This window comes from Protopterus annectens, chromosome 4.part0 (assembly GCF_019279795.1).
Source record: "Protopterus annectens isolate FY-2018-M chromosome 4.part0, PAN1.0, whole genome shotgun sequence".
Classification (NCBI taxonomy): domain Eukaryota; kingdom Metazoa; phylum Chordata; order Ceratodontiformes; family Protopteridae; genus Protopterus; species Protopterus annectens.
The window spans coordinates 1,495,042,117-1,495,067,653 of NC_056733.1; the positions used below are offsets into that span (position 1 = coordinate 1,495,042,117).

At 41.2% G+C, this 25,537-nt stretch overlaps 1 protein-coding gene across 2 annotated transcripts in view; it reads right to left on the reverse strand.

Moving 5' to 3' along the window:
• CYFIP2 (cytoplasmic FMR1 interacting protein 2) overlaps positions 1-25,537 on the reverse strand; it is a 2,832,302-nt gene that overhangs the window by 1,672,689 nt on the left and 1,134,076 nt on the right. For both annotated transcript variants that reach the window (XM_044069335.1, XM_044069334.1), the window contains exon 9: positions 9,694-9,798. In XM_044069335.1, the coding sequence (XP_043925270.1) occupies positions 9,694-9,798 (105 nt within the window). The remainder of the gene's footprint in view (positions 1-9,693; positions 9,799-25,537) is intronic.

Consider the following 25,537-nt stretch of genomic DNA (forward strand, 5'->3'; position numbering starts at 1 on the left):
CCTTGCTGTAGTACAATCTCAAAGTTGCTATCTATAATGAGCATGGGGTGTGGGGGTTGCCCTCCTACAAACAACAATGTTTTAAGATTTTAGCTCGGTTTCAATATTCTGAGGGTTTGATATTTTGAATGTCAACTATTTGTTAAGTCGACATCCTAACATAGACCCATTCCAGTCCCAAGGATATAGGCAATATATTAGCAGAAAAAGTTAGTGCTAACTTAACCCCATTTACTTACATTGTTGCTCCCAGTATTCTTTGAAAATTTAGTTTCCACTGAAATCACCTTGCAGCAATTATCAGTCACCCAAGCTATGCACCGTAATGTACCATGTCACTCTAGAGTCAATGGTACATCACTTTTACTATTTTGCAGGGGGGGGGCAAGCCCCCCCCCCCTGCACCTTCCATGTGGGAGGCTGCACCCCCCACACCCACTGCAAATTATATAAACCAATTCCAAGATCTCACTACAGTGAGGAAATGGGTTAATTTCCTGTTCCTCACTGAACCGTGATCACCACTCAAAATTCCAAATTCAAACACTCGAACTACACTACCCATATGATGTAGGGTAGTTGATGTATTTGGGTTCGCAAAACTGCCTCTTGGAAAACTGCAAGTCAACACTGCCACTCCTGATCGACTGCAGTTCGCAAATCTAATTGTAAACCTAATATACATTAGCATTAGTTATGCAAAGGTTTAGCACCCAGCTCCAGACTAGCTTTGGTGGTATACAGAAATGATCTAAAGCACACTACTGGTAGCTAAAGGTTAAGAAAAAGAAAAACAGCATACCTCAGACCTCACATATTTGCCTGTTTCCCTTTCCAGATCTTCAAGCACATTGTATAGAAGGCTGTCTGACAACTGGAGAAATACTCAGCTTTAATCCTTATGTGCAATGTACCCAGAGAGACTACCAACATTTCTATTCTTTACTTACCACTAAACTGCTACTTTAAGTTAAGATACCATAATTAGCACAGTGCAACACATACTACTACCAAGTTCTGCATCTCTCTCTCTAACTGCCATTCTCCACAATCAGAAGCCACAATATGACTGCTGTGTAATAGAAGACGGCCACCCGTTAGCAAGTCTTCTCCAGGAAGACATGACAGCATTATAACTGATGAGGTCAGCATGGCAAACACTGCCAACTCCATCATCTATACTAAGTACTGCATTCTAACTTTTATCCAGTTCTTTACTTCCAGGACATCTACTGTTCAAAAATTGCCAAAAGGCTAACACTAGCATGTTTAAAATATTAGCAGCAATCCTTAAGCTCTGACTAAACATGTGTAGCAAAATGCAGCTCCTAGGACTGTAGAAATTCTTCAATGAATCACTACAAAAAACAAAGTTCACTTCAAAAGTAGGAAAAAAAGTATCACAGCTGTAACTGATGGCCCAGCGCTTTCTGTATGTCTACAACAGCTATCTACTGAAACCTGATGCCAGTACTCAATCAAATGCAGATTTGTAGGCAGCGTAATTCCGTACAGTCTGCATCTTTAAATACTGTTACTCTCTCTAGTTTCCTTTTACAATATATAAGCTACTAGTGCAATGGCATATAAGAAAATCGTACTGCTCAGTTCTGCCAGTTTAAATTACCATTAATCCTGCAAAATCTCCAAAGGATACTATATCTAGTTTCAGAAATTAAAATAAAAGTGCCAATGAATAACAAGCCCACTGAAATTAAAGTATACAGCCCTCAAATTTACTGAGCCTCTTCTTTTTATACACAGAATTATACTAGCTCATTACTGTGCTGGGTATTGTTTTCCTTAACATAAGGATTTCTCAGCATCTATCATGTCCAGACCAAGACCTCCAGGATTTTATCCATACTATTTCCAAACAGGCTTAACAGTCATGGTTAAGATTCAAATTTGAAATTCCAGCTATGGGTATGTAAAAGCATATTTCAGCATTTCAACTCAAATAACAGAAGTTTTCAGACAGGATAAGAAAATAAGCAAAAATGTGGTTAAATGAGTTCTGTCAGTTAATTCAGAGCAATTCTATTGCATACATAGGTTCATAGGTTCATACTAGGCTATCTGCCCAAGGGCATTTATAAGCCTAGCCCAGAGTTCTGTGGCTTTCGCCACCCCTTTGGTTTGAAGGATATTATGCCCATTATTTTGCTGTGCCTTTGTCAAGCAGTGACACTGAGATAATCCCTGGGGTATATCTGCGATCTCCCATCCATTGGTCAAGATTTCTCTTGAACAAAGCCAGTGAGGTGCTCTGCCTCACATGTACCGGGATTTTGTTCCACAGCATAGGGAGTCTCTGGGTGATGAATCTGTCCCTCCAGCACGTCCTATTAATAACCGTGTCAAGGTTTAAGTCTCCCGCCCTTGTAGTTCTGAGGGATCTAGATTTTTTGAGGTGAAGCATGTTCATCAATTCCGGGTTGGACATGGCCTTGTATGTCAGGCACAGGTCACCTCTGAGCAGATGGTAAGTGACTGAATAGAGCTGGAGTTCCTTCAGTCGGGCAGCATAAGACATATTTTTGAGACCCTTTATCCTTTTGGTGAGGAACTTTTGTGGCCTTTCCAGTTGCTGCAGGTGTCGTGTCAGATACATTCCGAATGGGGCATTGTACTCAATCATTGGTCTGATGAGTGATGAGTACAGGGGGACGATGACCTCCCTTGATCTAGATGTGAATCCCTTCATGATCAGGTGGGCAATGTAGAAGGTCTTCCTAACTACTTTGGCAATGTGAGTGTCAAAAGAAAGGTTACTGTCGACCTGGGTCCCCAGATCCCTGATAACCTCTTCTGTGCTTAGTGGATTGCCGCCTATATGGTAGCTAGGGGTAACCTTGTTTTTCCCAAAGGGTATGACTATGCATTTTTTGGCGTTTAACTTTAGGCCATGGCTCTGGCACCAGTTATCCGTTTCTATAAGACCCTTCTGAAGGATATCTGTGTCAGATGTGTTCTCAACTATAGGCCCAGTTTGCAGTCATCTGCAAATTTTGTCAGCCATAACCCTCCTGTGTTTGCTTGTACTTCTGAAAAGTAGATGCCGAACAAGAGTGGGCCCAGGACTGAGCCCTGTGGGACACCACTTGTGACAGGCTTTGAGTCTGACATGGTGCCAGCAACTCTGACCCTGTGGGTTCTGTCACTTAGCCAGTTTGCAACCCATCTTGTGACGTATGGGTTTACATTTAAGCTGATGAGTTTTTCAATGATACCTGAGTGGGGTATTGTGTCGAAAGTCTTTGCCAGGTCGAGGTAGGCTGTGTGGACTGCCTTTCCTCATCAATGGCCTTGGTGACTGTTTTGAAAAAGTCAACCAAGTTTAAAAGGCATGATCTGCCTTTGACAAAGCCAAACTGGGTCGGATCCAAAGTCTGCAAGTCCCCTATGTCTTTATTTATGAGTTCCATTATGATCCTCTCCATAGCTTTGCAGATCAGGCTTGTCAAGCTGATGGGACGGTAATTTCCAGGGTCGGTGGAGGCACCGCCTTTGTGAAGTGGGACCACAGTTGCCGTACGCCACTCCTTGGGCACGTATCCTGAGGTGAGGCTAAGATTAAACAGCTGCCCTAACTGCGGGTTTAATTCCTCATTGAGTTCGTGGAGCACACAACCGGGGACACCATCTGGTCCCATGGATGCTGAGTTTTTTGCTTTGGAGAGAGCAGTTCTCACCTGAGCGTTAGAGATGTTTGGGGGGCTACAATCCTCTGGTATAGATATCTCACCTTTTGGGGGGGGGGGTAGAAGTTTGCACTGAACCTGTCAGCCAGTATGTTGGCAATGTCTGTAGGTTCAGTAATTTTTACATCATTTTGAACTAATTCTGAGCATATCTGGGAGTTTCCTCCCAGGTTTCTAACATAGCTAAAGAAGGCCATATGATTGTCTTTTGAGTCCTTAGCGACTTTTCTCTCAAAATTTGCCTTGGATGATTTTATGAGAGATCTTAGTTTTTTACTTATAATGATCAAAGGTGTCTTCCCTTTTAAGGATTTTGCTCTATCTTGTAGTAGCTTCCTCCTTTTGTTGTAGAGCTTGTTTATGGCTGGGGTCCACCAGACTGGACGCTTGCCTTTGGTACAAAGAGTCTTTGTTTTGTTTGGGATTGCCTGATCCATGCAGTCCTGTAGGTGCTGGTAGAAGGCATTTGTAAGTGATTCAGCGGCTTGAGTAATGGTTTCCGCAGGCTCGGGGGCCTTAAAAGAGACCACACTAGTCTTTAGAAGTGTGAAGTCGGCTTTTGAGAAGTTCTTCACTGTGGTCTTTTTTATCTCAGGTGGGGGCGGGATGTGGACTTCCAGTGAGATTAGTTTATGGTCTGATCTCACCAGTGAGGGGTATACTTCCGGTGTTGAACATTGTGACCCCATGTTCATGATGATGAGATCTAGTATGTTTTCTCCTCTTGTGGGGATGGTGACTAGTTGCTCCATGGCATTTGAGTTTATGAACTCCAGGGCCGGTGTTAGCATTTTGGGGGCCCCCAGCAAATGTCAAGTTGGGGGCCCCCTAGGCACTTCCAGTATAAGTATCATCCTAACAATGCCATCCATCCTAAGCAACCTTTTATTTCATGCTGCAAACTTTTAGGAGTAGTGTCCACAGACAGACCTGCAGCTACAAGCTTTTACATTACAACAGGCCTATGTATCACACTATCACTATGTTGAGCTGTCTAACAAAGGGGCAGTTAGAGTTACTGGCACTTAGTTGCAACAGTGATACATTGCAACAAGTCTATGTACTGGTCTGGACTTGAAGTGAAATGATGACTGGACCTACATTTCAACCCCCCACATACACACACACACACACACACACACACACACACACACACACACCCTCCAGTCCTCTCCTCTGAGTCTTTCTCTTTTTGGGGCTCCCCCATACCATCCAACGTCGCATCTTTACCTTTTCTTCCCTCTCACATTTTGCCTTATTCTAAGCTTTTCAAGAAGCCATAACTTTCTATATGCTCTGAAGTGCATTTTACACAACCTTTTCATCCAATAATAGCTTGAACAGAAATTATGATTAAGGAAAGAAATTTACTGTTGTGGTTCAGCTTTAGTTTTCCTTTGCATCCTTCAACACACCTTTCCTGAACAAGACAGCCCAGTAATAACCACTTGGAAATAACTCAAGTCAGGGCCCAAGAAGCCACAGGTTTACAGATGGTCTGGGATGCATTTAGAGCATTTTCTCAACATTTTACTCCAATGGTTGCCTAAATAAAATTATGGAGAAAAAAATAATTTTTCAGTCTTATTTTTTCTTTCAAGGCATAATTTGTGCCCAAGGCTTTATTTTCAAAGCTGACAAAATTGTAGCTTACAGTAAACTAACAAGCCAGTTGTTGTGAGAATATTTAAGTCTTATCTAGAAATACTGCCTACCTCCATAACCCTCTAAAAAAGACAAGTCACTGCCTATGCATCCCTCTGGTGTAAGACTGGGATGAAAGCAGAGATTTAAATTGCCTTTGTCATATATTTCAAGTGACTGATGATATACATATACATAGCATGTTCTTCACCCCAGCCGTCAAAGGTAGCCACATGTATATGTGCCTAGTACATGATTGTGAGAATGATTTCAGTAATATTCAAATTTGTTGCTCCTAGACAGTACACCTCTCTTACACAAGCTATAGTAACCTTCTTTGTACACCTCTGAGGTCTGTGAGAAACACTGCCCTCAGCTCAAACACAAGCTATAATGACTTTATGTGTGCACCTCTAAGGTTGGACTGTGATGAAAATTAAAGATGTAATATCCACACAATCTCTAGCCCCGCATAACCCGTAGCAGCTTTATGTACACACACACACACACACACATTTGAGCAGGGCTTGTTTTAAAATGGGTGTGGTTGTAAACAGAGGCTATTATTAGCTTTATCCTAAAAGGGACATATCTCAGCACCATTCAGGTTAAACTTGATACACAGAAGAATAATGTATGTGTCCTGGCATTATTGGGTGCATGCACAGATCAAAATCAGTGATGTTTTTTACACACACACACACACACACACACACACACACACACACACACACACACGCCACAGCAGTACTAGTTATGTACTTATTTCAGCACTGCCTTGTGCATCGTGCGTTGCCACCAACCTTGAGGTGTGGGTGTCCTTGATGAATATAGACACCCCTTTCTTGGTGTTGTCCGGATTTTGGGGCCGGAACACATGATATGAGGTAAAACCTGATAGTGCCGGGTGCTCTCGAGCCTTGAACCAGGTTTCAGTCACAGCACAGACATCGATGTTCTCCATACTGAGAAGGGCCTCGAGTGCGTGCATCTTGAGGTTGAGACTTCTGGCATTGAGCAGCATTACCCTTAGTTTTTCCTTTTTGTGTTCTAGGGTGGTAGGTTTAGAATTTGAGCCTTGCCTAAAAAGGCACTATGGGGTGGCAAGAGCCTTTGCCAATATCCGAAGCCCAGGGTGACAGGTGCAAGCCGTCCCTCAAGCAGCGTGGCTTGTCCAGCATGTCATCCCAGGCAGACAGACATTGGATCCCCTTTGAATGACACCAGAGTTTAAGCCAATTATTAAATCTGATCATCTTGTCTCTGTATTGTGGCATCATTCTTGGTGAAGGTAGGATACTGCTCAAGGTCAGGGTCATACCTGCCTGGGCTACATAATCAGAGAGCTCCTCTATGTCTCTTTTCATGTAGTCCAAGGAGGTACGTCTCAGGTCGTTCACACCAGCGTGGACAATGACAGAGTCGTACTTGTACCTGCTGTTGAGAGACCTGAGTGCTTGCGTTATGTGGCGGATTCTAGCGCCCAACAGGCAGCTTACTGTGACCTTCTCCTTACTCAATCTGGTGAGCGGGACGTCAGTGTGTCTGACTATGGAGTCACCAATGACGAGTGTGTCTGGCATTGTGTTTACCTTAAGGGCTGTGACTGTTTGGCACACTGACTATGTGGTCTATGTGTTGCATGTGTTGTGTCCTGAGGTGGCAGTTGTTTGGGTGTCTGCTTTGGTGGCCTCTGCTGTTTTGGTAGATTTTTGATCAGAGCCTCCGAGTATGTCTTTGTGTATTTATGTATATGATTTGAAGTTGTGATAGTACTATGTGAGACTGGGTTTGTGGTGTGTGTGGTTACCTTCTCCTCCTGTCTGGTCTTGCCAGTCCTATGTTGAGAGAGCTCAGCCTCCAGTTTGGCTATATAGTTGCATCTCTCGCATGTATTTGTGTTTTGTGGGAGAAGGAGAGGGTTGTCTGTGTACATGAGACAATTGTAACACTGTCTCAATATTCCCAGATTCACCAGCTGAGCAGGAGAGGACACTAGCAACTGATCCCTCGACATGCTAGAAGGAATAGACAAAAACTTTAAAAAGACTCCGGGGGATGTGGGTGATCGAAAAGGGGTTTTTGGCTGGTGGGGTACTATGTATAATAAAAGTGCTATATCAAAGTAAAAAATACTTTAGGAGCAAGTGCTAGGCTTTACAGATAGAGAATAGTCTACTTAAGAATCAAGTAGAGCTGAACTTTTTAGATATAGAATACGCTGGTTTGATCAGCAGTACAGTTCAAGGAAGGCTGTTTTAAGGGAAAATTTGAAGAGTGGACTTTAGGTAGTCGAATAGTTTAACCTTGATTAACCGCCGCTGCTCTTGTGTGCTCCTGTGGCAACTCCGCGCTAAATCGCGCTAAAGCGTGCTTTATAGCAGGGGGCTGGAAAAGACAGGAAATGACCCAAAATGGCCAATAAACTACAAGTTACTGCCTTAAACCACTCCTCTGAGGACAAACAGGCAGCTCAGTACTCCCACTCTCACTGGTGAGTAAAGAAACTTCCCCCTGACCAAACAAGGAAAATGGAGAAACACAGGAACCAAGACAAAGCCCAGGGATCAGCAAAATCTGATCATTAGAACAAACTATTAGGAAAGTATGGAAAACAAGAGTATTTTTTGTTTTTTCAAGTTTTTTTCAGATAGGCAGAAAATACAATAAATGCTGTGTTTTTCGACTAATTGCTATCAAAAGCTAGTACACTTGAGTGTATTAGCCTGTTGTTTAACTTTTAAGCAAAACTTAAACAAGGAAGTGCAACAAACAATTCAAGCCATTAAAAACAGTAAAAACAGGTAATAACTGAATAAAACAGGCAGAAATAGTCGTCGAAAGGCTTAAAAAGTCGAAAATGCAGAAAAAATACTTAGAATCTGGAAAGTTTGTCTTTTCTGGTCTCTGCTGCTCTAGGAACTCTGCTGGATACCACGAGGAGCTGTGCTGAGTTCTCTACAGCCAGAAAAGCCCGCCAAAGCGTGCTTTATAGCAGGGGCTGGAAAAGACAGGAAATGACCCAAAATGGCCAATAAACTACAAGTTACTGCCTTAAACCACTCCTCTGAGGACAAACAGGCAGCTCAGTACTCCCCACTCTCACTGGTGAGTAAAGAAACTTCCCCCTGACCAAACAAGGAAAATGGAGAAACACAGGAACCAAGACAAAGCCCAGGGATCAGCAAAATCTGATCACTGGAACAAACTATTAGGAAAGTATGGAAAACAAGAGTATTTTTTTTGTTGTTTTCAAGTTTTTTTTCAGATAGGCAGAGAATACAATAACTGCTGTGTTTTTCGACTAATTGCTATCAAAAGCTAGTACACTTGAGTGTATTAGCCTGTTGTTTAACTTTTAAGCAAAACTTAAACAAGGAAGTGCAACAAACTATTCAAGCTATTAAAAACAGTAAAAACAGGTAATAACTGAATAAAACAGGCAGAAATAGTCGCCGAAAGGCTTAAAAAGTCGAAAATGCAGAAAAAAATACTTAGAATCTGGAAAGTTTGTCTTTTCTGGTCTCTGCTGCTCTAGGAACTCTGCTGGATACCACGAGGAGCTGTGCTGAGTTCTCTACAGCCAGAAAAGCCCGCCAAAGCGTGCTTTATAGCAGGGGCTGGAAAAAGACAGGAAATGACCCAAAATGGCCAATAAACTACAAGTTACTGCCTTAAACCACTCCTCTGAGGACAAACAGGCAGCTCAGTACTCCCCACTCTCACTGGTGAGTAAAGAAACTTCCCCCTGACCAAACAAGGAAAATGGAGAAACACAGGAACCAAGACAAAGCCCAGGGATCAGCAAAATCTGATCACTGGAACAAACTATTAGGAAAGTATGGAAAACAAGAGTATTTTTTTTTTTTTCAAGTTTTTTTTCACACACACTCTCACACACACACACACACACACACACACACACACACACACACACACACATGCACATACGCACACATACACGCACACACGTACACAATACATAACACAGTTATCATTACAAACTATACAGTAATTCAAATGGTGGAATTTTTTTACACTGCTACATCAGGTTGTAAGAAGTGTAGAATAATTATGTCTGTAGTGCTATTTAATTCAATAAAATTGCATGTTAACACTGTACTACTTAAGGCATCTATTGAAGAGAGAGTTTGCTGTACTATGGTACTTAACACAGACATGATTACAGAGGTGGAATGCCTTAGGGACAAGTTGACCAATCATATAAGCTAAATAACAATAGATGACAATTAATTCTACCCTATGAAGGGATGCACTTTAACATCTTTGGGCAAATACCCAGATATGTGTGTCAAACACAAAGCTTGCAGTTCCTGGACCTCACCTTAAAGAACTTGTCTATCTTGCTCAAATTAATTCTCTTCTTCGCATCCAGTTTGTAAATATTGCTAACATTTCCATCCATTAGGTAGAGTCCAAATCCCATAACCTGGAAAGCAAAAAAAAAAAAAAAAAATACATTAGACTTTTTAAACAGTGTTACATAATGAAGATATTTCTATCAATGCAAACAGCACATTTACAATAAACATGCAGTCTAACTTTAATGCTTTATCTAACAAAACATACTGAAATAAAACATGTCTTTTAGATTCTTTTGGAATTCTTATTTTAACTTCTGTTCTATTTTAATGGCACATTGCTACTGCTGCTGGATAGCTGGTATTGTGAAAAGGCACAAGTTCAGTACCTAACTAGGCCAAATCTACTTTCATAACACAGTTCATCCCCTTATTTGGGGGAGAGGAAGTTACCTTGCTTACCAGTGGGAGTGGGAAGCACTGAGCTGCCTTTTGTCCAGTTTTGTGAGGTTTCAGCCAGTAACTAGTAGTTTATTGGTCGTTTTGGGCCAGTTTCTAGCTTTTTCCAGCCCCTGGTATAAAACGCGGTAAACGCGCGTTTTTCAGCTTGTACCTACTCAGCACAGACTCCACGTGGGCCAGCAGAGTAATCCAGGCTGCAGAGAGCTGAATAAGCGACTTTTCTTGATACTAAGTATATTTTTTGTTGCTTTCCACATCTGAATACCTAGCGACTGTATTTCGCCTGCCTTTCTGTTACATTGAAGCTGTTTTTACTGCATTTAACTTAATATTGCACTTGGAATCCGTGTTTGTTACTATTTGACTGTATTTGTAGCAAATTCCTCTGTGTAAGCTGTAGTAGCTGATTCATAGCATTTATAAGTGTTGCTGTACCTGTTTCTGCCTGTTTTGTGAAAAAAAGAAAAAAAAAAAAAAAAAATATCTCTTGTTTTTCCTGCTTTACTAGTTTAGTCCAGTTTCAGAGTTGCTGATTCCTGGGCTTTGGTTGTAGTTCCTGTGTACTGTTTCCTTGCCTTATTTGGGGAGAGGAAGTTACCTTGCTTACCAGTGGGAGTGGGAAGCATTGAGCTGCCTTTTGTCCAGTTTTGTGAGGTTTCAGCCAGTAACTAGTAGTTTATTGGTCGTTTTGGGCCAGTTTCTAGCTTTTCCAGCCCCCTGGTATAAAACGTGGTAAACGCGTGTTTTTCAGCTTGTACCTACTCAGCACAGACTCCACGTGGGCCAGCAGAGTAATCCAGGCTGCAGAGAGCTGAATAAGCGACTTTTCTTGATACTAAGTATATTTTTTGTTGCTTTCCACATCTGAATACCTAGCGACTGTATTTCGCCTGCCTTTCTGTTACATTGAAGCTGTTTTACTGCATTTAACTTAATATTGCACTTGGAATCCTTGTTTGTTACTATTTGACTGTATTTGTAGCAAATTCCTCTGTGTACGCTGTAGTAGCTGATTCATAGCATTTATAAGTGTTGCTGTACCTGTTTCTGCCTGTTTTGTGAAAAAAAAGAAAAAGAAAAAATATCTCTTGTTTTTCCTGCTTTACTAGTTTAGTCCAGTTTCAGAGTTGCTGATTCCTGGGCTTTGGTTGTACTTCCTGTGTACTGTTTCCTTGCCATATTTGGGGGAGAGGAAGTTACCTTGCTTACCAGTGGGAGTGGGAAGCATTGAGCTGCCTTTTGTCCAGTTTTGTGAGGTTTCAGCCAGTAACTAGTAGTTTATTGGTCGTTTTGGGCCAGTTTCTAGCTTTTTCCAGCCCCCTGGTATAAAACGCGGTAAACACGCGTTTTTCAGCTTGTACCTACTCAGCACAGACTCCACGTGGGCCAGCAGAGTAATCCAGGCTGCAGAGAGCTGAATAAGCGACTTTTCTTGATACTAAGTATATTTTTTGTTGCTTTCCACATCTGAATACCTAGCGACTGTATTTCGCCTGCCTTTCTGTTACATTGAAGCTGTTTTTACTGCATTTAACTTAATATTGCACTTGGAATCCTTGTTTGTTACTATTTGACTGTATTTGTAGCAAATTCCTCTGTGTAAGCTGTAGTAGCTGATTCATAGCATTTATAAGTATTGCTGTACCTGTTTCTGCCTGTTTTGTGAAAAAAAAGAAAAAAAAAAGAAAAAATATCTCTTGTTTTTCCTGCTTTACTAGTTTAGTCCAGTTTCAGAGTTGCTGATTCCTGGGCTTTGGTTGTAGTTCCTGTGTACTGTTTCCTTGCCTTATTTGGGGGAGAAGAAGTTACCTTGCTTACCAGTGGGAGTGGGAAGCATTGAGCTGCCTTTTGTCCAGTTTTGTGAGGTTTCAGCCAGTAACTAGTAGTTTATTGGTCGTTTTGGGCCAGTTTCTAGCTTTTTCCAGCCCCCTGGTATAAAACGCGGTAAACGCGCGTTTTTCAGCTTGTACCTACTCAGCACAGACTCCACGTGGGCCAGCAGAGTAATCCAGGCTGCAGAGAGCTGAATAAGCGACTTTTCTTGATACTAAGTATAATTTTTGTTGCTTTCCACATCTGAATACCTAGCGACTGTATTTCGCCTGCCTTTCTGTTACATTGAAGCTGTTTTACTGCATTTAACTTAATATTGCACTTGGAATCCTTGTTTGTTACTATTTGACTGTATTTGTAGCAAATTCCTCTGTGTAAGCTGTAGTAGCTGATTCATAGCATTTATAAGTGTTGCTGTACCTGTTTCTGCCTGTTTTGTGAAAAAAAAGAAAAAAAAGAAAAAAATATCTCTTGTTTTTCCTGCTTTACTAGTTTAGTCCAGTTTCAGAGTTGCTGATTCCTGGGCTTTGGTTGTAGTTCCTGTGTACTGTTTCCTTGCCTTATTTGGGGGAGAGGAAGTTACCTTGCTTACCAGTGGGAGTGGGAAGCATTGAGCTGCCTTTTGTCCAGTTTTGTGAGGTTTCAGCCAGTAACTAGTAGTTTATTGGTCATTTTGGGCCAGTTTCTAGCTTTTTCCAGCCCCCTGGTATAAAACGCGGTAAACCAGCGTTTTTCAGCTTGTACCTACTCAGCACAGACTCCACGTGGGCCAGCAGAGTAATCCAGGCTGCAGAGAGCTGAATAAGCGACTTTTCTTGATACTAAGTATATTTTTTGTTGCTTTCCACATCTGAATACCTAGTGACTGTATTTCGCCTGCCTTTCTGTTACATTGAAGCTGTTTTTACTGCATTTAACTTAATATTGCACTTGGAATCCTTGTTTGTTACTATTTGACTGTATTTGTAGCAAATTCCTCTGTGTAAGCTGTAGTAGCTGATTCATAGCATTTATAAGTGTTGCTGTACCTGTTTCTGCCTGTTTTGTGAAAAAAAAAAAGAAAAAAAAGAAAAAAATATCTCTTGTTTTTCCTGCTTTACTAGTTTAGTCCAGTTTCAGAGTTGCTGATTCCTGGGCTTTGGTTGTAGTTCCTGTGTACTGTTTCCTTGCCTTATTTGGGGAGAGGAAGTTACCTTGCTTACCAGTGGGAGTGGGAAGCATTGAGCTGCCTTTTGTCCAGTTTTGTGAGGTTTCAGCCAGTAACTAGTAGTTTATTGGTCATTTTGGGCCAGTTTCTAGCTTTTTCCAGCCCCCTGGTATAAAACGCGGTAAACGCGCGTTTTTCAGCTTGTACCTACTCAGCACAGACTCCACGTGGGCCAGCAGAGTAATCCAGGCTGCAGAGAGCTGAATAAGCGACTTTTCTTGATACTAAGTATATTTTTTGTTGCTTTCCACATCTGAATACCTAGTGACTGTATTTCGCCTGCCTTTCTGTTACATTGAAGCTGTTTTTACTGCATTTAACTTAATATTGCACTTGGAATCCTTGTTTGTTACTATTTGACTGTATTTGTAGCAAATTCCTCTGTGTAAGCTGTAGTAGCTGATTCATAGCATTTATAAGTGTTGCTGTACCTGTTTCTGCCTGTTTTGTGAAAAAAAAAAAAAAAAAGAAAAAATATCTCTTGTTTTTCCTGCTTTACTAGTTTAGTCCAGTTTCAGAGTTGCTGATTCCTGGGCTTTGGTTGTAGTTCCTGTGTACTGTTTCCTTGCCTTATTTGGGGAGAGGAAGTTACCTTGCTTACCAGTGGGAGTGGGAAGCATTGAGCTGCCTTTTGTCCAGTTTTGTGAGGTTTCAGCCAGCAACTAGTAGTTTATTCGTCATTTTGGGCCAGTTTCTAGCTTTTTCCAGCCCCCTGGTATAAAACGCTGTAAACGTGCGTTTTTCAGCTTGTACCTACTCAGCACAGACTCCACGTGGGCCAGCAGAGTAATCCAGGCTGCAGAGAGCTGAATAAGCGACTTTTCTTGATACTAAGTATATTTTTTGTTGCTTTCCACATCTGAATACCTAGCGACTGTATTTCGCCTGCCTTTCTGTTACATTGAAGCTGTTTTTACTGCATTTAACTTAATATTGCACTTGGAATCCTTGTTTGTTACTATTTGACTGTATTTGTAGCAAATTCTTCTGTGTAAGCTGTAGTAGCTGATTCATAGCATTTATAAGTGTTGCTGTACCTGTTTCTGCCTGTTTTGTGAAAAAAAAAAGAAAAAAAGAAAAAATATCCCTTGTTTTTCCTGCTTTACTAGTTTAGTCCAGTTTCAGAGTTGCTGATTCCTGGGCTTTGGTTGTAGTTCCTGTGTACTGTTTCCTTGCCTTATTTGGGGGAGAGGAAGTTACCTTGCTTACCAGTGGGAGTGGGAAGCATTGAGCTGCCTTTTGTCCAGTTTTGTGAGGTTTCAGCCAGTAACTAGTAGTTTATTGGTCGTTTTGGGCCAGTTTCTAGCTTTTTCCAGCCCCCTGGTATAAAACGCGGTAAACGCGTGTTTTTCAGCTTGTACCTACTCAGCACAGACTCCACGTGGGCCAGCAGAGTAATCCAGGCTGCAGAGAGCTGAATAAGCGACTTTTCTTGATACTAAGTATATTTTTTGTTGCTTTCCACATCTGAATACCTAGCGACTGTATTTCGCCTGCCTTTCTGTTACATTGAAGCTGTTTTACTGCATTTAACTTAATATTGCACTTGGAATCCTTGTTTGTTACTATTTGACTGTATTTGTAGCAAATTCTTCTGTGTAAGCTGTAGTAGCTGATTCATAGCATTTATAAGTGTTGCTGTACCTGTTTCTGCCTGTTTTGTGAAAAAAAAGAAAAAAAAGAAAAAATATCTCTTGTTTTTCCTGCTTTACTAGTTTAGTCCAGTTTCAGAGTTGCTGATTCCTGGGCTTTGGTTGTAGTTCCTGTGTACTGTTTCCTTGCCTTATTTGGGGGAGAGGAAGTTACCTTGCTTACCAGTGGGAGTGGGAAGCATTGAGCTGCCTTTTGTCCAGTTTTGTGAGGTTTCAGCCAGTAACTAGTAGTTTATTGGTCGTTTTGGGCCAGTTTCTAGCTTTTTCCAGCCCCCTGGTATAAAACGCGTAAACGCTGCATGATGAAGCTGCTTTTAGCTGAGCTGCCACTGTTGCACACTAGGGCAGCGCCGGTTAAGCAGGTTTAAACTATTCGGGCTACCTAAAGTCCACTCTTCAAATTTTCCCTTAAAACTACCTTCCACGAACTATATAACTGATCAAATCAGCGTATCCTATAACTAAAAAGATCATCTCTACTTGACTCCAAGTAGACTATTCTCTATCTGTTAAACCTAGCACTTGCTCCTACAGTACTTATTACCTTGATACGGCACTCGTGTCATAGATAGTACCCCAAAAAGGCCACCCCCCATTTCTCGGTCACCCACGTCCACCGGAATCTTTTTTTAAGTTTTTTGTCTATCCTTCTAGCATGTCGAGGGATCAGTTGCTAGTGTCCTCTCCTGCTCAGCTGGTGAACCTGGGAATATTGAGGCAATGTTACAATTGCCTCATGTACACAGACAACCCTCTCCTCCTCCCACAAAACACAAATACATGCGAGAGATGCAACTATACGGCCAAACTGGAGGCTGAGCTCTCTCAACATAGGACTGGCAAGACCAGTCAGGAGGAGAAGGTTACCACACACACTATAGACCCAGTCTCACACAGTACCATTACAACCTCAAATCATACACATAAACACACAAAGACATACTGGAGGCTCTGATCAAAAATCTACCAAAACAGCAGAGGCCACCAAAGCAGACACCCAAACAACCACCACCTCAGAACACAACACCCGCAACACATAGACCTCACAGTCAGAGTGTCAAACAGTCACAGCCCTTAAGGCCAAACACAATGCCAGACACACTAGTCATTGGTGACTCCATAGTCAGACACACTGACATCCCGCTCACCAGACTGAGTAAGGAGAAGGTCACAGTAAGCTGCCTGTCGGGCGCTAGAATCCGCCACATAATGCAAGCACTCAGGTCTCTTAACAGCAGGTACAAATATGACTCAGTCATTGTCCACGCTGGTGTAAACGACCTGAGACGTACCTCCTTGGACTACATGAAAAGAGACATTGAGGAGCTCTCTGATTATGTAGCCCAGGCAGGTATGACCCTGACCTTGAGCAGTATCCTACCTTCACCAAGAATGATGCCACAATACAGAGATAAGATGATCAGCTTTAACAATTGGCTTAAACACTGGTGTCATTCAAAGGGGATCCAGTGTCTGTCTGCCTGGGATGACATGCTGGACAAGCCACGCTGCTTCGCAAGGGACGGCTTGCACCTGTCACCCTGGGATTCGGATATTGGCAAAGGCTCTTGCCACCCCATAGTGCCTTTTTAGGCAAGGCTCAAATTCTAAACCTACCACCCTAGAACACAAAAAGGAAAAACTAAGGGTAATGCTGCTCAATGCCAGAAGTCTGAATCTCAAAATGCACACACTCAAGGCCCTTCTCAGTATGGAGAACATCGATGTCTGTGCTGTGACAGAAACCTGGTTCAAGGCTCCTGAGAGCACCCCAGCGCTATCAGGTTTTACCTCATATCATGCGTTCCGGCCCCAAAATCCGGAAAATACCAAGAAAGGAGGGGGGGTATCCATATTCATCAAGGACACCCACACCTCAAGACTGGTGGCAATGCACGATGCATCTGAGACCATCCAGGTGCAATTAACCATAGGCAAGACTGCTCTGCAAATTGTAGCATGTTACAGGCCACCCTCACAAACTCAGGAACCTCACATGGCCTTCTTGAAAACACTAGAGGGGATAAATGTATCACCAAACACCATCATACTAGGTGACTTCAATTACCCTAATATAGACTGGGAACACTACTCAAGCCCAAACACCCTAGCCCAAAAGTTCCTGGAATTCATAAACTCAAATGCCATGGAACAACTAGTCACCATCCCCACAAAAGGAGATAACATACTTGATCTCATCATCACGAACATGGGAGCACAATGTTCAACACCGGAAGTATACCCCTCACTGGTGAGATCAGATCACAAACTAATCTCGCTGGAGGTCCTCATCCCACCCCCACCTGAAATAAAAAAGACCACAGTAAAAAACTTCTCAAAAGCCGACTTCACACTTCTAAAGACTAGTGTGGTCTCCTTTCAGGCCCCCAAGCCGGCGGAAAACAATACTCAAGCCGCTGAATCACTTACAAATTGCCCCAGCACCTGCAGGACTGCATGGATAAGGCAATCCCAAGCAAAACAAAGACTCTATGTACCAAAGGCAAGCTTCCAGTCTGGTGGTCCCCAGCCATAAACAAACTCTACAACAAAAGGAGGAAGCTACTACAAGATAGAGCAAAATCCTTAAAAGGTAAGACACCCTTGATCACTATAAGTAAAAAACTAAGAGCTCTCATAAAATCATCCAAAGCAAATTTCAAGAGAAAAATAGCTAAAGACTCAAAAGACAATCATAAGACCTTCTTTAGCTATGTTAGAAACCTAGGAGGAAACTCCCAGATATGCTCAGAACTAGTTCAAAATGATGTGAAGTTTACTGATCCTACAGACATTGCCAACATACTGGCTGACAGGTTCAGTGCAAACTTCTCCCCCCCCAAAAGGAGAGATATCTATACCAAACGAGTGCAGCCCCCAAACATCTCCAGCGCCCAAGTGAGAACTGCTCTCTCCAAAGCAAAAAACACAGCATCCATGGGACCTGATGGTGTCCCCGGCTGTGTGCTCCACGAACTCAATGAGGAATTAAACCCACAGCTAGGACAGCTGTTTAATCAAAGTCTTACCTCGGGATACGCACTCCAGGAGTGGCGCACTGCAACTGTGGTCCCACTTCACAAAGGCGGTGCCTCCACAGACCCTGGAAATTACCGCCCATTAGCTTGACAAGCCTTATCTGCAAAGCCATGGAGAGGATCATAATGGACCTCATAAATAAAGACATAGGGAATTTGCAGACTTTGGATCCAACCCAGTTTGGCTTTGTCAAAGGCAGATCATGCCTTTTAAACTTGGTCGACTTTTTGAAACAGTCACCAAAGCCATTGATGAGGGAAAGGCAGTCCATACAGCCTACCTCGATCTGGCTAAGGCCTTCGATACAATACCCCACTCGGGTATCATTGAAAACTCATCAGCTTAAATGTTAACCCATACATCACAAGATGGGTTGCAAACTGGCTGAGTGACAGAACCCACAGGGTCAGAGTTGCTGGCGCCATGTCAGACTCAAAGCCTGTCACAAGTGGTGTCCCACAGGGATCAGTCCTGGGCCCACTCTTGTTTGGCATCTACTTTTCCAAAGTACAAGCAAACACAGGAGGGTTATGGCTGACAAAGTTTGCAGATGACTGCAAACTGGGCGCCATAGTAGAAAACACATCTGACACAGATATCCTTCAGAAGGGTCTCACAGAAACGGATAACTGGTGCCAGAGCCACGGCCTAAAGTTAAATGCCAAAAATGCATAGTCATACCCTTCGGGAAAAACAAGGTTACCCCTAGCTACCAAATAGGTGGCAATCCACTGAGCACAGAAGAAGTTATCAGGGACCTGGGGACCCAGGTTGATAGTAGTCTGTCATTCGACACCCATGTAGCTAAAGTAGTTAGGAAGACCTTCTACATTGCCCACCTTATCATGAAGGGATTCTCATCTAGATCAAGGGAGGTCATAGTCTCCCTTTACTCATCACTCATCAGACCAATGATTGAGTACAATGCCCCATTCGAATGTATCTGACCCGACACCTGCAGCAGCTGGAGAGGCCACAAAAGTTCCTCACCAAAAGGATAAAGGGTCTCAAAAATCTGTCCTATGCTGCCCGACTGAAAGAACTCCAGCTCTATTCAGTCGCCACCGCTTGCTCAGAGGTGACCTTTGCCTAACATACAAGGCCATGTCAAACCCAGATTTGATGAATATGCTTCACCTCAAAAAATCTAGATCCATCAGAGCCACAAGGGCGGGAGACTTAAACCTCGACACGGCTATTAATAGGACGTGCTGGAGGGAGAGATTCATCACCCAAAGACTCCCTATGCTGTGGAACAAAATCCCGGTACATGTGAGGCAGAGCACCTCGCTGGCCTTGTTCAAGAGAAATCTTGACCAATGGATGGGAGATCGTAGATATACCCCAGGGATTACCTCGGTGTCACTACTCGACAGAGGCACAGCAAAATAATGGGTATAGTTCCCCATACTAAAGGGGTGGCGTAAGCCACAAAACGATGGGCTAGGCTTGTAAATGCCCTCGGGCAGATAGCCTAGTATGAACCTATGAACCTATGAACATATACATATATATATGTATATGTGTGTGTGTATATATATATATATATATATATATATATATATATATATATATATATACACACACACACACACACACACACACACACACACACACACATATACATATATGGATTTACCTCAATTTGTCGTAATATCTAACTCACACTTCATGAAAGCAGCAGAACAACAAAGATCTTCCCATGGTAAGTAACCACTTAACCATAAAGAAACAAAACCAAAACCGCACAATCCCTAACCCACCCAGGTTGGGGTCTACGCCTCCCACACCTCCCCAATGTGGACGGCTACACCCACTACACCCCTCCCCCTAACTAAATATACCAACTCCAAGATCGCACTACAGTTGGGAAAAGGCAAAGTTCACGATCTTGCACAACAGGTTACTTGCCCTGGGAAGATCTTTGTTGTACCACTGCTTCAATGAATTGGGGAGTTCTATATTTTGAGTGTCGACAAAGTGAGATTCAATAATATGGGATTTCGACAAACTGAGGTAGACCCATATATATATATATATATATATATATATATATATATATATATATATATATATATATATATATATATATATATATATATATATATATACATACACACACATACACACACACATATATATGGTTTACCATCAAAACGTTGAAAGCAAAACATTTTTGAAGTAAAAGATCAAACTACAATATCAAAAACAAAAACATCTAGCCTAAATGTCGAACATCGGAAACCCAATGATCAACATTCAACATACCAAACATCCAGTTTTGAAAATCAGTATGTCCGTTTACATATCCTGCACCCACACCCCCATTATATATACTGACTCCAAGATTGCACTACAGTGAGCAAAAGGGTAAATTGCCGATCCTCATTGTACCATGATCTCCATTCACAATGCCAAACTCATAATAACGAATCAAGCTTTACTTTTGTTATTATGATTTTATTTTATAGCAATTTGGTATTGTGAAACTTTGAAAACGTACTTTAGGCCACATGCTTTTCGAGATCAAGCCTTCAAAATTTTGATGGCAAACCGATATATACATAAATATATATATATATATATATATATATATATATATATATATATATATACACACACACACACACAGAACCCAATCAGATGATAGAGTTTTCAGAAACTTGAAATTCATATGGTCAGGGCCATATCATATGATCGAGTTTCCGAAAACTTGAACATCCAAAAAAAAAAAAAACACAAAAAATCTAACTTTTTTTCTGCACCTCCCCACACCTCCTGCAAATTAAATATACCAACTCCGATATCACACTACAGTGAGGAAAAGTGTAAATTTCCCTTTACGTACTTACTGCGATCTCAATTCAAAACCTTCAAGATTTTGGAAACTCGATCATATGGTCCCAACCATATGAACTTTGAGTTTCTGAAAACTCTATCATCTGACAGGGGTCATACATACATATAAAACAGACACACATATGTGTGTGTGTACAGAATGCTTCATGTACAAAGTGAAAGTTAGGTGAAAATTAGGGAAATATAAAAATAGCTCATCTTTTTTTATCATATGTTACTAGCTACTAGAGCAAGTGTCAATGTAATATTTCAGTATATCAGTCTCTCTCTGCTTATACATATACATATATCTAGATCTACAGTGGATATAAAAAGTTTACACACCCGTGTTAAAACGCCAGTTTTTTGTGATATAAAAAAATGAGACCACAATAAATCACTTCAAAACTTTTCTCACCTTTAATGTGATCTATAACCTGTACAATTCAATTGAAAAACAAACAAATCTGTTAGGGGAAAAAATATAAAATATAAAAAGCATACAATAAGCTGGTTGCATAAGTGTGCACACCCTTAAACTAATACTTTGTTGTGTGTGCACACCCTTAAACTAATACTTTGTTAAAGCACCTTTTGATTTAATTACAGCATTCAGTCTTCTTGGGTAAGAGTCTATCAACATGGCACATCTTGACTTGGCAATATTTGCCCACTCTTCCTTGCAAAAGGCCAGCAAATCTGTCAGATTGCGAGGGCATCTCTTGTGCACAGCCCTCTTCAGGTCACCCCACAGATTTTTTATTGGATTTAGATCTGGCCTCTGGCTGGTCCATTCCAAAACTTTAATTTTCTTCTGGTGAAGCCATTCTTTTGTTGATTTGGATGTATGCTTGGGGTCACTGTCATGTGGAAAGGTGAAATTCTTCTTCATCTTCAGCTTTCTAGCAGAAACATGAAGGTTTTGGGCCAAAAGTGACTGGTATTTGGAAATGTTCATAATTCCCCTCCACCTTGACTAAAGCCCAAGTTTCAGCTGAAGAAAAGCAACCCCAAAGTATGATACTGCCACCACTATACTTCACCATGGGGATGGTGTTCTTTTGGTGATGCAAAATGTTGTTTTTGCGCCAAACGTACCTTTTGGAATTGTGGCCAAAAAGTTCAACCTTGGTCTCATCAGACCATAACAAATTTTCCCACATGATTTTGGGAGACTTGATGTACGGTTTTGGAAATTTTTGCTGGGCCTGGATGTTTTTCTGTGTAAGAAAAGACTTCCATCTTGCAACCCTACCCCATAGTCCAGACATATGGAGAATATGAGAGATTGTTGTCCCATGTAGTACATAACCAGTACTTGCCAGAAATTCCTGCAGCTCCTTCACTGTTGCTGTAGGTCTCTTGGCAGCCTCCCTGACCAGTTTTCATCTTGTCTTTTCATCAATTTTAGAAGGATGTCCAGTTCTTTGCAATGTCACTGTTGTCCTATATTTTCTCCCCTTTTTGATGACTGTCTTCACTGTGTTCCATGGTATATCCAATGCTGTGGAAATTTTTTTGTACCCTTCTCCTGACTGATACCTTTCAACAATGAGATCCCTTTGATGCTTTGTAAGCTCTCTCTGAACTATGACTTTTGCTGTAGCAGGCAAATGAGTAAATGTCAGGAAAATCCTACTAGGACAGCTGAACTTTATTCAGGGTTAATCAGAGTCTCTTTAATTGATGGCAAGTGTGTACCCAAGAAGACTGAATGCTGTAATTAAATCACAAGGTGCTTCAACAAAGTATTAGTTTAAGGGTGTGCACACACAACAAAGCATCGGTTTAAGGGTGCGCACACTTATGCAACCAGTATATTGTATGTTTTTTTTTTTATTTTTTATATTTTCCCCTAACAGATTTGTTTGTTTTTCAATTGAATTGTACAAGCTATAGGTCACATTAAAGGTGGAAAAAGCTTTGAAATGATTTATTGTGGTCTAATTTTTTATATCACAAAAACGTATTTTAACAGGGGTGTGTATACTTTTTACATCCACTGTAGATATCTATATGTATATATATATATATATATATATATATATATATATATATATATATATATATATATATACACACACACACACACACATACATATAGACTGGTGTCATGTGAACTGTCTCCATCTCTCTCTTGATTCAATGCTACTCTCTTAACTTCTTTGGCTTTCATGCCTGACTGTTTCCTCACAAATTCCATCCATCTCTTTGCTGCATGCCTTGTTTCCTCTTGTCTTTTGTCTTCTTCCTGACTGTCCCAAATCTTCTTCATTGGATTGTATTCTGCTTTCCTGCATATGGGCCCAAACCATAATCTGTTCTCTTTGACCTTCTCTGCAACTGGGGCTACTTGGGCTTTTGCTCTGAAGTCCTCATTTCTTCATCTTCCTCACCATGTACATCCTACCACCTGCCACAGACACATCATTTGCATCAACTCTAACTTCCTCAGTTTCTCTGCTTATATTGCCCAGGTTTCTGTGCATACAGTAGTACTGGTTGCACCACTGTTTTGTACATCTTACCTTTCAGCTTCTTTGGCATTCTTCTGTCCCCTGACACCCTGTGCCAGCTGGCTGCAGCCTCTTTGATTTTAGCTTTGACTTCTTCATTCAGACTTCCCTTCTTCTCAACCACTCCTCCCAGGTATTTGTTCCACTATTTTCCCTTCTATCTCAATTCTTAGCTTCTTCTGATTCCCTGATTTGCTGCCATTACAACCATCTTATCTGTACTCAGTTCCATCCCATGTTCCTTCAGTGTTGCATTCCATTTCTCCATCCATCCTTTGCTGAAGCTCTTGTTCACAGTCTGTCTGTAATGCCATATCATTGACATACCGAATCTTTGTTGATCTTCCCCTCTGAGCTATTTGCTAATTGTAGTCCATCGTCAGTATGAACAGAAGTGGACTCAGAGCTGAACCCTGATGCAAATCTACTCCCATTAGGAACCACTCTGTAAGTAAGCACTGATTGTACTTACGTAATTGGGTTCTTGTACACAGCCTGCATTAATTCTACCAATGTTTTTGGGACTCTGAACTACTGCATGACTTCATAAATCAAAATTCTTGGGACCTTGTCATGCTTTCTGCAAGTCTAGGAATGCCAGTTGGAATCCTTCCTCAGCCCTAGCTTATTCTAAGCATCTGGCTCACTGAAAACATCAGGATGGTTGCGATGCACACTAATCTGAATCCGAAATGGTCATTTCACAATTTATGTTTTACTACTCTACATATTCATTTGTCAATCACCTTCTCCAGAACTTTCATGCACTGTGACAGGAGTTTGATACCTCTATACTGGCCACAGTTGCGAACATCCTCTATGTTCTTGGTAACAATGGCACTATTATGCTTATTCTCCAGTAACTTGGGATATGCCTTTCTCTCCTATGCTATGAGTATCCTCAGAAACCATTTTCCCCCTAAATCACCCAGCATCTTGATCATATTTGCACTGTCTTTATCTGATCCTACTGCTTTCCCTGACTTTATTTTTCTTAATGCTGTTCTTACTTCTTCTAGGGTGGGTTACTCCTCTTTCTCTACACACATTCTCAATTCTCCATAAAAATATATTTTACCCAGCTTCCAGACATTTGTAGAGCAAGAATTTTGAAGGAGATGAGGAGGAAAAGATCTTGGTTCCTGTGAGCAATGCAAATATGTACTGAGGCAGAGGTGAAGTTTAAAATTATATATCCAACTTATTTTGCAATGCTTTTCCTTCTTGGTGCTAAGACTTTTTTAGAAGCAGGCAAGATATTTAAACAAGTAAACAGGTGAGCTTGGGAAAATCAGAAAAGGCAGTCAAATCAACTAGCTCATGGTGAACCTAGTGACACTGAAGCAGTGCTGAAAGACTAGGTGCATTTCCCACTGCTAAACAAAAACTTCTACAAAAGGACATATCCGTATAACTGATAAAAAAGAAGGGTCTGTGTCAGTTTATAGTACTAGAGAAACATATCTGAGGAATCTAAGTACATATTGCTTGTTTTTGCCAAGTAAATACGGGGAAATGTAGTACAGGGATGACCAGTCTGGTATTATTTTGCTTGAACATTATATTACATTTGACAGAAATGTTTTTTTTTCCTGCTGAGTATATAATAAAAAGTGTGATTATATTCATTGTGTTCTATTAGGGGTGAATTGGAATGCTTGTTTAATTGAATGGACTTTCTATGGGAAGGACAGGAATATGCTTGTGGTCACATCTACACTCTCTATGCTTCTTACTTATGATGGACCGTCTACCTGAAACCTACAGGATGCAAGGACTTGGTATGCATTGGAAGAAGGTATATCACTGTTTAATGTACTGAAGCATATCTGAATATTTTTGTACCTAGTTTTTTGCAATGCTATATTCCAAACATAGCTTTATTACTGTGTTTTGGCACCATGTGGTGGAATCTTACATATTTTTTGCAACTAACAATACTAAGATTTGTAAGGATGAGACTGAAGGGTGAGGATGCAGAAGTAAAATGGTGGAGCTCAAGTCTGACAGTGCTGCAGGACTAAGAAATAGAAGTATTGTGGGTTTTGTCAATAGACAGTAAAAGTGAACAATGTCAGTGATTAATACTGGTTCTTGGAATGTAAATGGTTTAAACTATCTGGTGAAAAGAAGGAAATGTTTGAAATACTTGAAAAAAAAGCTATTCCCCCCAGATGGCCTTCTTGTAAGAGATTCATTTATCTATGGAGGAACATATAAAGCTCCACAAACAGGGCTTTTAAGAGGTGGTACTTTAAGTGAAGGCACTGGGAAGAAAAAAAGGAGGTCGCGATTCTATTAAATTGTGACTTTAAGCACA